Here is a 13,374-nt window from a genome sequence, read left to right as displayed (position 1 = left end):
CAGTTATCGTTTGATATACGTGATATATAATAGCGCCATCTAAGTTGTATATGTATCCCTTTGTTATAGGACCGGCGCGCTATTTGTGAAAAGCTCGTGGTTGGGTTGCTTGACGACTTGAGGTATGTTAAGGCTAACTCTTCTTTCTCTTGGAATGTCCTAAATGTTATGAGAGGTAGACGAACGTTATTTTAAAGGACTTTACTCTTAGTAGTCAAGGATATTAGTATTATTCATAAATGAGCAAGTTTACAAGTTTCATATACTACAAGAAATAATAATATTATTGTTTACAATTTCCATACGTTGATTTCTATTTTAGGAACACATAAATGTATTTGTACCCCAGAAAATTTCTCCTTGAACTGGTTGTTAATTTCCAATTTATTTCTACTATCTCATGTAATCCAATTCATCTTATAATAATCACCTCCAATTTTATGGACGGTGCAAATAATAAAAATAATAATAACAACATGCATGCTGGAGTACCTTAGGGCAGAGGAAAGTTTGTCTTTATTACACTTTAAAAGGCTGATTTTGTCTGATATGATACAACGTGTGTAATTGCTAAGATTATGCAAAAACGGCTGCTGCTTCATGGAATGTGGATATAATTTGTGGAAAATATTTGGAAGCTGCCTTCTTTCATACTAAATTAGATTAGATTAGTTCAATCTTTTAATATAATTTAAATATTTAAACACTATAAAAAGTATTATAAGTAGTAGTTTTTTTTTATATTAATATAGTGAAATATATATCTTGAAATTTGGGCACAGTTCATGTAATTTGACTCTCGTAAAGTGAAATATGATAATTATTTGGGACGGAAGTACTTTACAAGGACTTTAATTTGTGTTGCCAAAGTAAAATAATTATTTATTGTTACACTTGAAAAAGGATCATTTTGTCTTGATGTGAATCAATGTACAAAATGTGTAATAGATATGATATGCAAAAACGGCTGTTGCTTCATGGAATGTGGACATAATTATGTGAAAAAAATTTGGAAGCTGCCTTCTTCCCATAGGTCATAAAGGTTTAATTCGAGACACGTACCAAAGTTTCCCTTTGCTTGCCGGAAATAGTGAAATTTTTTCAACAAATGTCCCACTTTTAATTTCTCTTTAATCAGTCCCTTACGTAAGATTTTTCAGCGATATTGACATTCAAAGAAGAATGAATAAACTTTTCCAAATTAGAGTTTTAAGCTGGCTTGAATAATCCAATTCTAAGTTAAACTAGTGCTATGATTTTCGGCTCTGCGCGTGATATAATTCAACAATATCCACTGCTTGTTTCCTCATTGTTCCTTTCCCAAAATAACTAAAAAAAAAAAAAAAAAAAAAAAAAAGGACTAAATAAACGCGTGTTTCAACTTTCATAAGTACGTCAACTCCTAAGTGCAAAGGGTGAAAATCTTTTTCCACTCCAACTAGAAAAATGCATGATTAATAAAAATTACAAATATATGTAGATATATACTGTAGTTATGTTTTCTAGCAAGGTGATTGGGTATCATCTCCATCGTGTGGAAATATTCCAAATCAGAGTAGTCATAGAGTGATAGCTGCTGGTAACTTTAATGTATAATATCATAGGACTCGGTAATCTTTTGTGAACCCATTTATTATCTTATATTAATTTAAAGTCGCTGTTAGGAATCCATAGATTTCAAAATTTGAATCCTATTCGAGTCTATCATTATATATATAACTTAAAATTTAATTTTATTGAGAGGAGAATAAGAAATATGACAACTACATGATGTTCTAATTGGTGACGTCACTAGCTTATTGTTTCAAGGGCAAAGGTGTAAATATATATCCCTAAACTTTGTGATTTAGAGTAGATATACCCTTCTACAAAGTGGTGTATATATCTTTTTAGATTACAAAATGGTGCAAATATACCACCTTAGATTTACAAAATAGTGCAAATATACCCTTTTCGCTGACAGGGTTTTTTAAAAAAAAAAATCATTTAGGTTATTTTTTAATTAAAAAAAATACCACGTGACTTTAAAAAAAATTCTGCCCATTTTTTTTGTGTAGACATACTTTTCTAAGGCCACATAGTAATTTTTTTTTCTGATGGGTAAGGTCTGATTCTTTTAAAAAAATGGGTAGACTTATTTTTTTTAAAGTCACGGAGATATTTTTTTTAAACGAACAGACCCCACCTATCAGAAAAAAAAAATTACTATGTGGCCTTAGAAAAGTATGTCTACTAAAAAAAATGGGTAGACTTTTTTTTTTAAAGTCACGTGATATTTTTTTAATTAAAAAATAACCTAAATAATTTTTTTTTTTTTAAATCCATCAGTGAAAAGGGTATATTTGCACCATTTTATAACGGCAGGGGTATATTTGCACCATTTTGTAACGGCAGGGGTATATATACACCAATTTGTAATGAGGGGTATATCTGCTCTAAATCGCAAAGTTGAGGGGTATATTTGCACCTTTGCCCAAGCCCTTGTTTCAATGCATCATGTTTTTTGTTGACCCCAAGAGAGAACGGTGACCTTGATGGAATCTATAAAAGGAGTTGCTATTACTGGGAACTAACGTATCCATTTTTAGTTCCTCCATTTATTTAATGAAATAGGCAAAAAAAAAGTACAAGAAACACCTAGAGAAAAGTTTCTGAAAATAGTATTCAATAGGCAACATGGTAAGTGGCCAGAGATCTAAATCAGCAAAGGCAGGTCCAAAATTGGAAAGGAAGTATATGGAAAAAAATAGAAGGAATTATATGAAGTATCTCATCAACCAGCTTTATTCCATGCTCCCTGCTCATGCCTCTACGTCTCAGGTTTGTTATTTAAATTTCTTACTACTGAACTCACCGAGGTTTTGAAATTATTATATTTTTAAAATATAGTACTCCCTTACGTATATATTCATGTTCTATATTGAAATACTGTAAAGCCTTGAACATGTGAGTGGTAAGAGATATCTGCCATTGCTTTAAAGTTCGTAACCGCTACTATATATAAGATCACATCCACATAAAATTTCGGATAATTGATCTCTCTCTCTCACTTCGGCACCTAACTCTTTCTAAATTAGTGGCACATCTAGTTTTATATATGTGTGTGTGTGTTTGAAATCACTGAAATTTAAAGTTAGAATTAAATTCTAAATTCATAAATTTTAAAAGTGCAATGGATTCAGTGATCAAAACATAATTCAGATGGAACCCCTAAAATTCTGGATCAGTATTGAAAAAGATCATACTTCCATCACCATCCAACTCTATGAGTGAGATCATGCATGCATCGAATTATTCTCTTTTTCCCATACGAATAATGATTACTTGCTCTTAGCTAACATGATTTCCATGCATGCAAGCTAGGCAGCGGCGAGCCAGAATTTTTAGTAAGGGGTTCAAATATGAAAAAATAAACGAAGAAGCCAAGAGAATTCAACATCAACTATATATACATAAAAATAAATTTAACCTTATATATATATATATACAGTATAATTTTTCGCCAAAGCGGGCTTGGGTAAACCCCATCGCAACCACCTGGCTCCGCCCCTGAAGCCAGGGCGGATACAATTTGTCGGTGTTGGGTTCATATGAACCCAATATTTTTAGCACAAATTATAAATTTATATGTAAAAATTTACTAAACTTTTAATAAATAGTGGATAGGAACGCATAGCTTTAAAAATATGACGGGTTCAAAGCAAAAGAGCCTTAAAAGTTGAACTCATAAAGTTTAAAAATCCTGTATTTGTCTTAAAGAAAATCATTTATTTAGAACCTAGCAACTCAAAAGAACTAGAATCCATAACCCATAAACATCAAATCCTGGATCCAACGATCTACATGCATGTATATTTCTTCTATATGCATCATTTACAATTTGAGTGCTGCAGGACACAGTGGCAGCGCCTGATCAAGTACATGCAGCAGAGAAGTACATAGATAGCTTAGATAAGAAATTGGAGAAGAAGAAGAAGCACTTGGAACAATTGAAAATGGGCACAAAGACAACTAAGTCACCCCCTCAGATCGAATTCCATGAAATGGGCCCAAACATGGTCGTTGTTTTGATAACTGGCCTTGATGATTTAGCCACTTTCAATAACCTCATTCGATTATGCCATGGGGAAGGTGTTGAAGTTGTGTCTACCAGCTTTCAACTCAATGGAAAAACTACACTGCAAATTTCTCATGAAACTAAGGTAATGATATTTGGTATTTTAATTAACGGTATGTTTGGTAATGATCTTTTAGGAGACCATTCTAAAAAATAAATTGGAGCTTGGACTTATTGAATCGGTTGATATTTGAAAAACTGTAGAATTTGGAGTTAAGTTAAAAAAGAGCATGTATTTCCGAATCAACTACACCGTAAGCTGCTATAGCTCTTGCCAAGAGCCCTGGTGACCTGGTATATAAAGTTGTGTTTGAGCATGAAAATTCAGTTGAAGTTTTGTGAGTGAAAACTCGAAAAACTCTTAAAACTTGTTGTTCAAGCTTCAAATTTTCATATTTCAAATTTGAAGTTGAAATACTCAGCTATTTTGATAGACAAACACTTATTTAAAATTTTGAATAAATATTTATAGACAAATGAGTTCCTCATTTTTGATGTTTTGTTGGCTGAAATATTATTCATGATAATACTTTCCACCAAAAGGGAGAAAACAACTTCCGTAACCTTCGGATGGAAGTAAAATTCCTTCACTATTAACTCATATCTAGACTAAAAAAATCATCAGCTACTATCTTGTTTACTAAAACTAATGTTAATCTTTAATATTCCCGCCATCCAATTTGATGTGAAGATGTTGCCGTTTGGGGAGTCAAATTTGAGTTTTCTTTTACTACTATTTTCTCAAACGTTTTTTTTTTAAATATTTTGAATCACTACCAACGTTGACTTGTATTGCTTTTCATGCAGTTTTCAAATATGTAAGTTTTGCTTCTAAAATTGAAGAATTTATAACCGAATTCAGAATCAACATTAACTCTATTAACCCTCGTACTCCGAATCCCTTCACATAAATTGGGATAGAGAAAGTGCTAATTAATGATTTTTCAAAAAATGACTTCCGCTGTACTAGAAAAATAAGTTGTCAAGTGTCAACTTCTTGCAAATCAAACTAGATTCGTTTAAATTTACATTTAATGTTTGATCTATTTAGGTGCAGATCAACAAAAGTTCAACAATGGAATTTAGAGCTACAACTCTGTGTGATAAGATGAAGGAATTGATTGATGGACCATCTCGCAGCAATGACATGGAATCCCAACTACATTTATGGGACTACGTAATTGAATCTGGACAGATAGAATTTGATGCACTGGAGTTATTACCAACAAGAAGTCAAAATCCAAACATGCATTCTGGACTGATAGATTTTGACGCACAGGAGTTATTACCAACAACAAGTCAAAATCCAAACATGCTGGACTGATAGAATTTGATGCACTGGATTTATTATCAACAACAAGAAAAAATTCAAACATGCATGGTAACATGCAAAATGTTCAAGAAACCCCTAGCTCTTTGTGGAACTGAAACAGTTTTTCATTGGGCATGGAAACAATTGAGATGTAAATTTTCATCTCCTTGTTTAGTATCGTGATTCATGCAGATGAGTATTTGTTGTCAGTCTTAATCATTCGATTTTCGGATTGGAATAAAGAGTACTTATCTTAGATCTGTTTCACTTGTTGATCATTAGTAAGCATTTGCAGATTATGAATGTGCTTGGTATGAAGAAAAATGTTATTCCTGAAAAATAAATGATTTTGTCACTTATATGATGTTTGGTAAGTAAACAAAAAATATCGTCCCAAGAGCAATAGTTTAGGCAAATGCTATGAGAGTGAAGATGGGGTAGGTGGGGTGGGGGTTCAGGGGTGTTGGGGAATGAGAGGAGGAGGGGGCAGAGTGTTGGGGACTCAGTTGCGGCCAAGGGGGTGGCGTGGGGCGGTTGCCAAGGGCAAAGGTGGGGGTGGGTGGAGTGTTGAGGATGGAAGGAAGACAATCAACATGAAATGTTATTAACTTTTTTCTTCTTCTTTGTAATTAATTTTATATCTTTTACTAACAATAATAAACTAGTTGAGGCTAATAATCTTAACACGCAAAGAATGACAGAAATATCGAGGAAGGATGAGATAAAACAAAATGCTAAAATGTAGGCGGAGAGGGGAGCACTTATTGAACGACTTGAGAAGTACCAACATCATTAGACTTAATTGAATTCATAACTCAAAAATTCTCATTATGTTTTTAGTTTATGTGATACATTTTTGGGGGTAATATATTTAAAAAAAATGTTACTTTTTTTATTTTACAAAGTAATTTAAAATAATTAATTATAATCACACAAATATTAATTAAGGCTCTTTAGAAATATAAGTATTAACGGATTCGATTTCATTGACTTCGTATTCAATCAAACAATATCACATAAGTTGAGATCAAAAGAATAATGATTAATTAGGTCGTCCCGCTTTGTGCAGAATTTTCCTAGGGAACTTCCCATGTTATATGTCCTTGTCCAAAACGCAAATGTAATGTTTGTATCTTTATTTTCCATCAAATTCATTTGTAATAAAGTCAATTGTCGGTGTTGCCAAGTAAATGAATATATGGACAGATGGACTTGGACTATTAGGGGTAGAGTTTTCTTGAATTCTCAATAATTCGGCCGACATTGGCACTGCTTTTCCACTGTGTGCTATTACAAAAGGAATATAATTCTTATGTGATATCCATCAATCATTTTCGAACAGTAGGCATAGGTTTTTAAAGGTTCTTTCATGTTAGAAGCTGCATGTAAAACAAAGGTGATTTTTGAAACTTACTAAAACAATAATAATTGAATGTAGGTTCCTAATAATTTAAAATTTTCCTCGTGATGGCTCTGGGATTAATATAATTCCACAATATCAGCTGATTTAATTTAGCTCCTTGCCGGAAGATTAATTTGCAATCTCCATTGTTTGATGTTGCTTGTGCTTGTTCTCGTGGACATAGCAAGGGTTATCAGAAGGGATTTTCAGGCGAACCTCCTTCATCAAAAAATTGCATTATATAAAAGGTCAAATTATTTTATGCATATAGTGAATCTTGAATTTCTTTGATTTTTTATATATTTACTTGTTTATATTTTGAATTTTTTAGTGAAAACTTCGGTTCCTCCATTATTATTCCTCCATTGTCCCCTTCTCAAATGAAAAAGGCCAAAAATGTCTCCTTCCACAAAGAAAGAATAAAAAAAGACAAAAGAAAGAGATGTACCGTTTGACAAAACTAAAATCTAACACTTCTAGGGTCATTTTTTAGTGAAAACTTCGGCTCCTCCATTATTATTCCTTCATTATCTTCTTCCCAAATTAAAAAAGAAAAAAATGTCTCCTTCCAAAAAGAAGAATAAAAAAAGACAAAAGAAAGAGATGCATCATTTGCACGTTGCCCTATTTTTGTTACGATCTTTAATTTTTACCCCTCAAGGCAAATAACTTGGCATAAGTTATGCCCCGTGACATTAAATTTTTTATCTCCTGCTAGATATAATTCATTTTTCTGCACGGATTGCCCTTCAAAGCGCTGGTCTTTAATTTTTGCCCCTCAAATTACTGGTCTTTAATTTTTGTTCTTAGCTTAAAAAAGTGGTAGAAAATACCCCAAGCAATTGGGAGTAAAAAAAAAAAAAAAATTGCAAGGCTAGGATTCGCTAAAATTCTGCCTTATAAAGCAGAACTTATCCTTAACAGCCGAAATTTTTTGAGGATCAACCTTAACACCTTCGTTAGGCACCACATGGCCCAAGAAAAGCCATAGGGTTTAGCCAGAAGTCACACTTAGGAAATTTTGCATAAACGTTGTTCTCCTCAAGTGTCTTCAAGGTTATTCTCAACAGGGGTGGATCTATAGTGTCGGGTATGGGTTCTCGGGAACCCACACCCGACACTCTAACTTTTGTCGAGATTGTATATTTATATAGAAAAATTGTTAAAGTGATATAGAATTCCTCCTAGAACCCCCTACCGAAAAGAGCAGACAGCTCCGTGGCGAAATGGAACGCAGCTAAGGAGTTGCTCCATTGTTAGGCGAGGGTTCAGACCTCGCTGGCCTCACCTAAGTTCTTTTCTATTTTTTTTTTTTTTTTTTTTTTTTTTTGTTTTCTACAAATTAAAACACTACACCAGCCGAATGAAAACCCCAGACGCATCCCAATAATTTCTCATTCTTTTACTTTAGTTTCTCTTATATTGTGTTACATTTTTTAATTTTTCAATTAACCATGTCATGCCCCACCTCTTGCAAAAATATATGTTTTGTTTAAGTGGTTTGTTAATTTGCAAATATATATATTGAATACAATACTCGTTTTTTTAATTATTAGTAGCACTGGCGAAATGGATAAATAATAATAAAAAAAAGTAACTATCTAATATAACCATTGAATATGAGTTGGATAACCTACTTTTTAAAAATGGATCAAATATGACTATTATCGATATTATCCACTAAAAAATGGATATTCATATTATTAATACTCATTTGTCTGCTTGTTATTTTTCATGAGTTCTTGCTTTCTCGGAGTTAAAGCTTATTTTAGTTTTTAGCTTGTGTTTTCACCTGAGTAATATTCCTAAAGTCACATTCATATTATCCCTTGATTAATCCATTTTTTGTTCGTGTTAAATATGGGCGGATCGGATATGTTATTTGTTTTTGGTTAAGTCATTTTTTACCCGCTCATATCTAATCCGATCCGACCCAACCCGCTCGCTTGCCGTTCCTAGTTATTACTGTATATGAATAAAAATTTATTAGGACCCACACACTTTAAATCCTGAATCCGCCTCTGATTCTCAAGTGACCTGCATGTTCCTCACGACTTTTCAAATACACCAGAATATCATCACTAAAGAAAATAATGAAACGATCAAGGAAAAATTTGAACATTCGATTCATCAAATCCATAAATGCAGCGGGTGCATTAATTAGTCAGACCAAAGGACATCACCAGGAATTCAAAGTGGGCCACTCCCACAAGATCCCTAGGAAGAAATACGTATGACATTTTGACCTATGTGCATAAGTATCATTTTGCCCGAGCCACGTCAATCTTATTATTAAAAGTCGTCTTATAAGTAAATTTGACATAGGAGTCGGATGAATTTAGTATTTTACTTCATGGACTATATCATCTATTACGTATATATTAGATTTTTTTATTTTTTTATTTTTTAATAAGCCATCTCCTTAGGTTGTGATCCCTTAGGAGTGGGGGGTTAGGCTTGACCCCTATCATAGTACCATGTCTATTAGTGCACAAAATGTTACATATGTTAGAGAGGTACATGGACCAAACCTCTAACCAATATTAGATTTAATTACGCTTTTAACTATACTAAGTAAGAAAATTACTTATGTTTCAGAAAAATATTTTTTACGAGAAACATCCTTAGAGTTTTGAAAGTTATTTGTAAAAGAAAAAGGTTTTCACACGCACTTGAGCAATAATAATCTAAAGTAGCTAGATTCCTATACTGTTCAATATAATTTTCGGCTCTGCGCGTGATATAATTCAACAACATCCAAAAATAACAAAAAAGACAAAAAAGAAAGACTAAAGACTAAAACAAAAAGACAAAAAAGAAAGACTAAAGACTAAAACGCATGTGTTTCAACTTTCATAATAAGTACGTCAACTCCAAGTGCAAAGGGTGAAAATCTTTTTCCACTCCAACTAGAAAAATGCATGATTAATAAAATTACAAATATATGTAAATTATATATATACTGTAGCTGCTTTTTACTAGCAAGGTGATTGGGTATCATGTCCATCTTGTGGAAATATTCTAAATCAGATTAGTCATAGAGTGATAGCAGCTCGTAACTTTAATGGAGTACAGGAGTAGTACATAATAATATAGGTGATAGGACTCGGTAGCCTTTTGTGAACTCATTTATTATCTTATAGCGTTACCCTGAAGTCGTTGTTAGGAAACCATATATTTCAAATTTTAATTTTATTGAGGGGAGAATAAGAAATATGACAACTACATGATCTAATTGGTGACGTCACAAGCTTATAGTTTTAATGCATCATGGTTTTGTTGACCCCCAAGAGAGAACGGTTTGATGGAACGTATAAAAGGAGTTATTTATTGGGAACTAAAGTAGTACTAATGAATAGGCAAAAAGTTTACAAGAAACACCTAGAAAAAAGTTTCTAAAAATGCCTAGTACTCAACAGAAAAAAAATGGAAAGTAGCCGGAGGTCTAAATCAGCTAAGGCAGGTCCAAAATTGGAGAGGAAGTATGTGGAGAAACATAGAAGGATTTATATGCAGTATCTCATTAACCAGCTATATTCCATGCTCCCTGCTCAGGCCTCTACGTCTAAGGTTTGTTTTTTAAATTTCTTACTACTGAATTCATCGAGGTTTTGAAATTATTATGAGTTCAAAATATTACATTTATTAAAATTTAGTAGTTTTGTACGTATATATTCATGTTCTATACCGAAATACTGCAAAACCTTGAACATGTGAGTGGTAAGCTATTATGGTTTTTTGGAGAAAGATGCAAACAACGAGGTAGAAATATGAATAAAAACTGTCTCATATAAATTTTAATATCATAAGCCTTTATATAGGCACATAAATAGAGTAGTAGACTCTCTCCTACATCAAAAGTATTAGACTATTACTAAAACTAAAAAACTGAATATTATACTAGATTAACTATTAAACTTCTTCTACAACTAAACAATTAATTATTCTAGAAAATTGTAGCAGTAACAGATGCAAAATCCAACACTCTTCCTTGCTTATGTTGTAGCAAACTAGAAAAATTGTTCCTCCTTAATTTCGAATCTAGCAATTTGTGCTTGTGGATTTCTTTTTTGAGTATTTTTGAACTTGCACACATCGATAACATGAGCCTTTCTTCTTCTTCTTCTTCTTGAACTCAATTTTCTTGCATTTTTTCGTTACATGCTTCAAGTATTTCTCAGTGACAATTTTTAATTCCGTCGGTTGAAAGTAATTGTGTAACTTTTATTTTCAAGCGGAAGAGAATTATTCTTACACATTTTAAAATTGTTTAACTTCATCTTCACTGACCAAATATGATAGCTTTGACCAGTGAAGGTTTGTGAGACATTTAAAGAGTGATTATTGCTTGTCATGGTTGAAAAAATAAGGTTAAAAGTATTATGGATTAAAATTTGTGTTGGTTGAAAATACCCTAAGCGTTAAAATAACCACGGGTTAAAATGAGTTGAAAATAGCCCTAAGCGTTAAAAATAAGCACGGGTTAAAATGGGTTGAAAATAGCCCTGAGATAATAATAAGCAGGGGTTAAAATAGGTTGAAAATAGGCCTAAGCATTAAAAATAATCTATATCTGCTATTGCTTTAAAGTTCGTAACCGCTAGTTTTACATCCACAGACTAAAAATTTCAGAAAATTGATCGATCTCTCTCTCTCTCTCTTCGTTCGACACCTAACTTTTCTGAATTAGTGGCACATCTAGTTATATAAGAAGGTACGGTTTCAACTGAGCTTGAACATCTTTTATTCACAGAAGCAATGTGTCTGCGTGTGCATGTGTGAAATCAATAAATTCTGAATCCATAACTTTTAAAAGTGTAAAAGGTTCAATGATTATTAAAAAAAATAAAGGTTGAACCACCTAAAATTCTAAATCCACCTCTAGATGAGATCATTGTTCCATCACCATCCAACTCTTATGAGTGAGATCATGCATGCATCCAATTATTTTCGTTAGGAATAATGATCACTTGCTCTTGGCTAATATCATTTGCATGCATGCAGAGGCCAGCCTCCAGAGCGGATGCAGTTTATGGGTGGTGGGTTCATAACTTCATATGAATCCAGTATTTTTAGCACAGAGTATAAATTTATATATAAAAATCTACTAAAATTGTAATAAATGAAGGATACGAATCCATAACTTTAAAAATATGACGGGTTCAATTTGTGGCGGAGCTAGGATTTTCACTAAGGGGGGTTCAAAGTATAATAAAGTAAGCACGCGAAGAAGCCAAGGGGATTCAACATCTATTATATATACATAAACAATAATTAATCAACCTTAAAAGTTGAAGTCATAAAGCTTAAAAAAGCTAGTGTTTGTCTTAACTTTTTATTTATTTAGGACCTAGCTAGCAACTCAAAAAGAACTAGAATCCATAACCCATAAACATCAAATCCTGGATCCGACAATCTACATGCATGTATATTTCTTCTATATGCATCGTTTAAAATTTGAGTGCTGCAGGACACAGTGGCAGTGACTGATCAAGTACATGCAGCAGAGAAGTACATAGCTAGCTTAGATAAGAAATTGGAGAAGAAGAAGAAGCACTTGGAACAATTGAAAATGGGCACAAAGATAACTAAGTCACCCCCTCAGATCGAATTCCATGAAATGGGCCCAAACATGGTCGTGGTTCTGATAACTGGCCTTGATAGTTTAGCCACTTTTAATAACATCATTCGATTATGCCATAAGGAAGGTGTTTGTAACGACCCATTTGGTCGTTTAGCACTTTTAGGCATAATATTCCTAAAAACACCCTTTTCGTGGTCAAATCTTCTTGCTATAGTCGCGATAACGGGTGATTCGGTTATTTAATTGACGAGTTTTAGTCCTCATTTGACATGCGAGGACGAATGTTCTAAAGGAGGGGAGAATGTCACACTCCATAATAATCCGTGCTACTTGTATTAAAACAAGAAAGAATGAGTTAAGAAGGTTCAAGGAAAGTTAATCGAGTTAGTAAGAATATCGTTATAAATATGGTTGTCTTAAGTATCTCGAGGTGACTTTGGTAACCTAAAGGATTTGAAATCGCGTTATGAGTATGTATATGAGGTAATGTGAGTGACCTTTTAAAGTATTTGAGATTATTAGTAATGATATAGAAGATGGACAAAAGATAGGAATATACTTTTTCGATTGGAGTTTCGTCGAAGCTTTGTGAGTTCTACTTATGGTTATTGTGATTCTACGGACCCTTCGAGACATGTATATGAATTGTTATGGATGTAAATGACTGTGTATATGTATGTATAAGAGGTTACATGAGGTTGGAAGAGGATTAGAAGTTAAACTAAATGAATCGGAACAATTTCAGTACAATCTCGGACCCGATTTTAGCCTATATTGTAGGAGGCATATCTCCTAGTATATGAGGAGTTTTAAGGTGTTTCAAAAGCCTAAAATTAAGTTCATCGAGTCTAGTTTGCAACGCAACAAACAGCTCGTCAAAATGATATCGGGGGTAAGGAGATATGGATGATTCAAGTCGGGTTGAGTATTAAGACTATCTCAAGATACAAAGTAGAGAC

The 13,374-nt window shown here is 33.0% G+C and overlaps 2 protein-coding genes across 2 annotated transcripts in view; both read left to right on the top strand.

The window, feature by feature from the left end:
• The first annotated feature begins 2,721 nt into the window (after positions 1 to 2,721).
• Positions 2,722 to 5,545, top strand: LOC132054123 (transcription factor bHLH162-like). Its single transcript, XM_059446186.1, has 4 exons — positions 2,722 to 2,820; positions 3,894 to 4,202; positions 5,169 to 5,352; positions 5,502 to 5,545. The coding sequence occupies exons 1-4, from the start codon at positions 2,737 to 2,739 to the stop codon at positions 5,543 to 5,545; spliced, it is 621 nt and encodes a 206-aa protein (XP_059302169.1). The 5' UTR covers positions 2,722 to 2,736.
• A 4,644-nt stretch (positions 5,546 to 10,189) lies between these two features.
• Positions 10,190 to 13,374, top strand: part of LOC132054122 (transcription factor bHLH162-like) — a 7,226-nt gene continuing 4,041 nt past the window's right edge. Inside the window, exons 1-2 of the mRNA XM_059446184.1 lie at positions 10,190 to 10,401; positions 12,302 to 12,539. Coding sequence (XP_059302167.1) covers positions 10,258 to 10,401; positions 12,302 to 12,539 — 382 coding nt within the window. The 5' untranslated portion in view covers positions 10,190 to 10,257. The remainder of the gene's footprint in view (positions 10,402 to 12,301; positions 12,540 to 13,374) is intronic.

Source organism: Lycium ferocissimum, chromosome 4, assembly GCF_029784015.1.
Source record: "Lycium ferocissimum isolate CSIRO_LF1 chromosome 4, AGI_CSIRO_Lferr_CH_V1, whole genome shotgun sequence".
In the NCBI taxonomy this organism is placed as follows: Eukaryota; Viridiplantae; Streptophyta; class Magnoliopsida; order Solanales; family Solanaceae; genus Lycium; species Lycium ferocissimum.
Note: the sequence above shows the minus strand (reverse complement) of the source record. Positions and strands in the feature narration are given on the sequence as shown.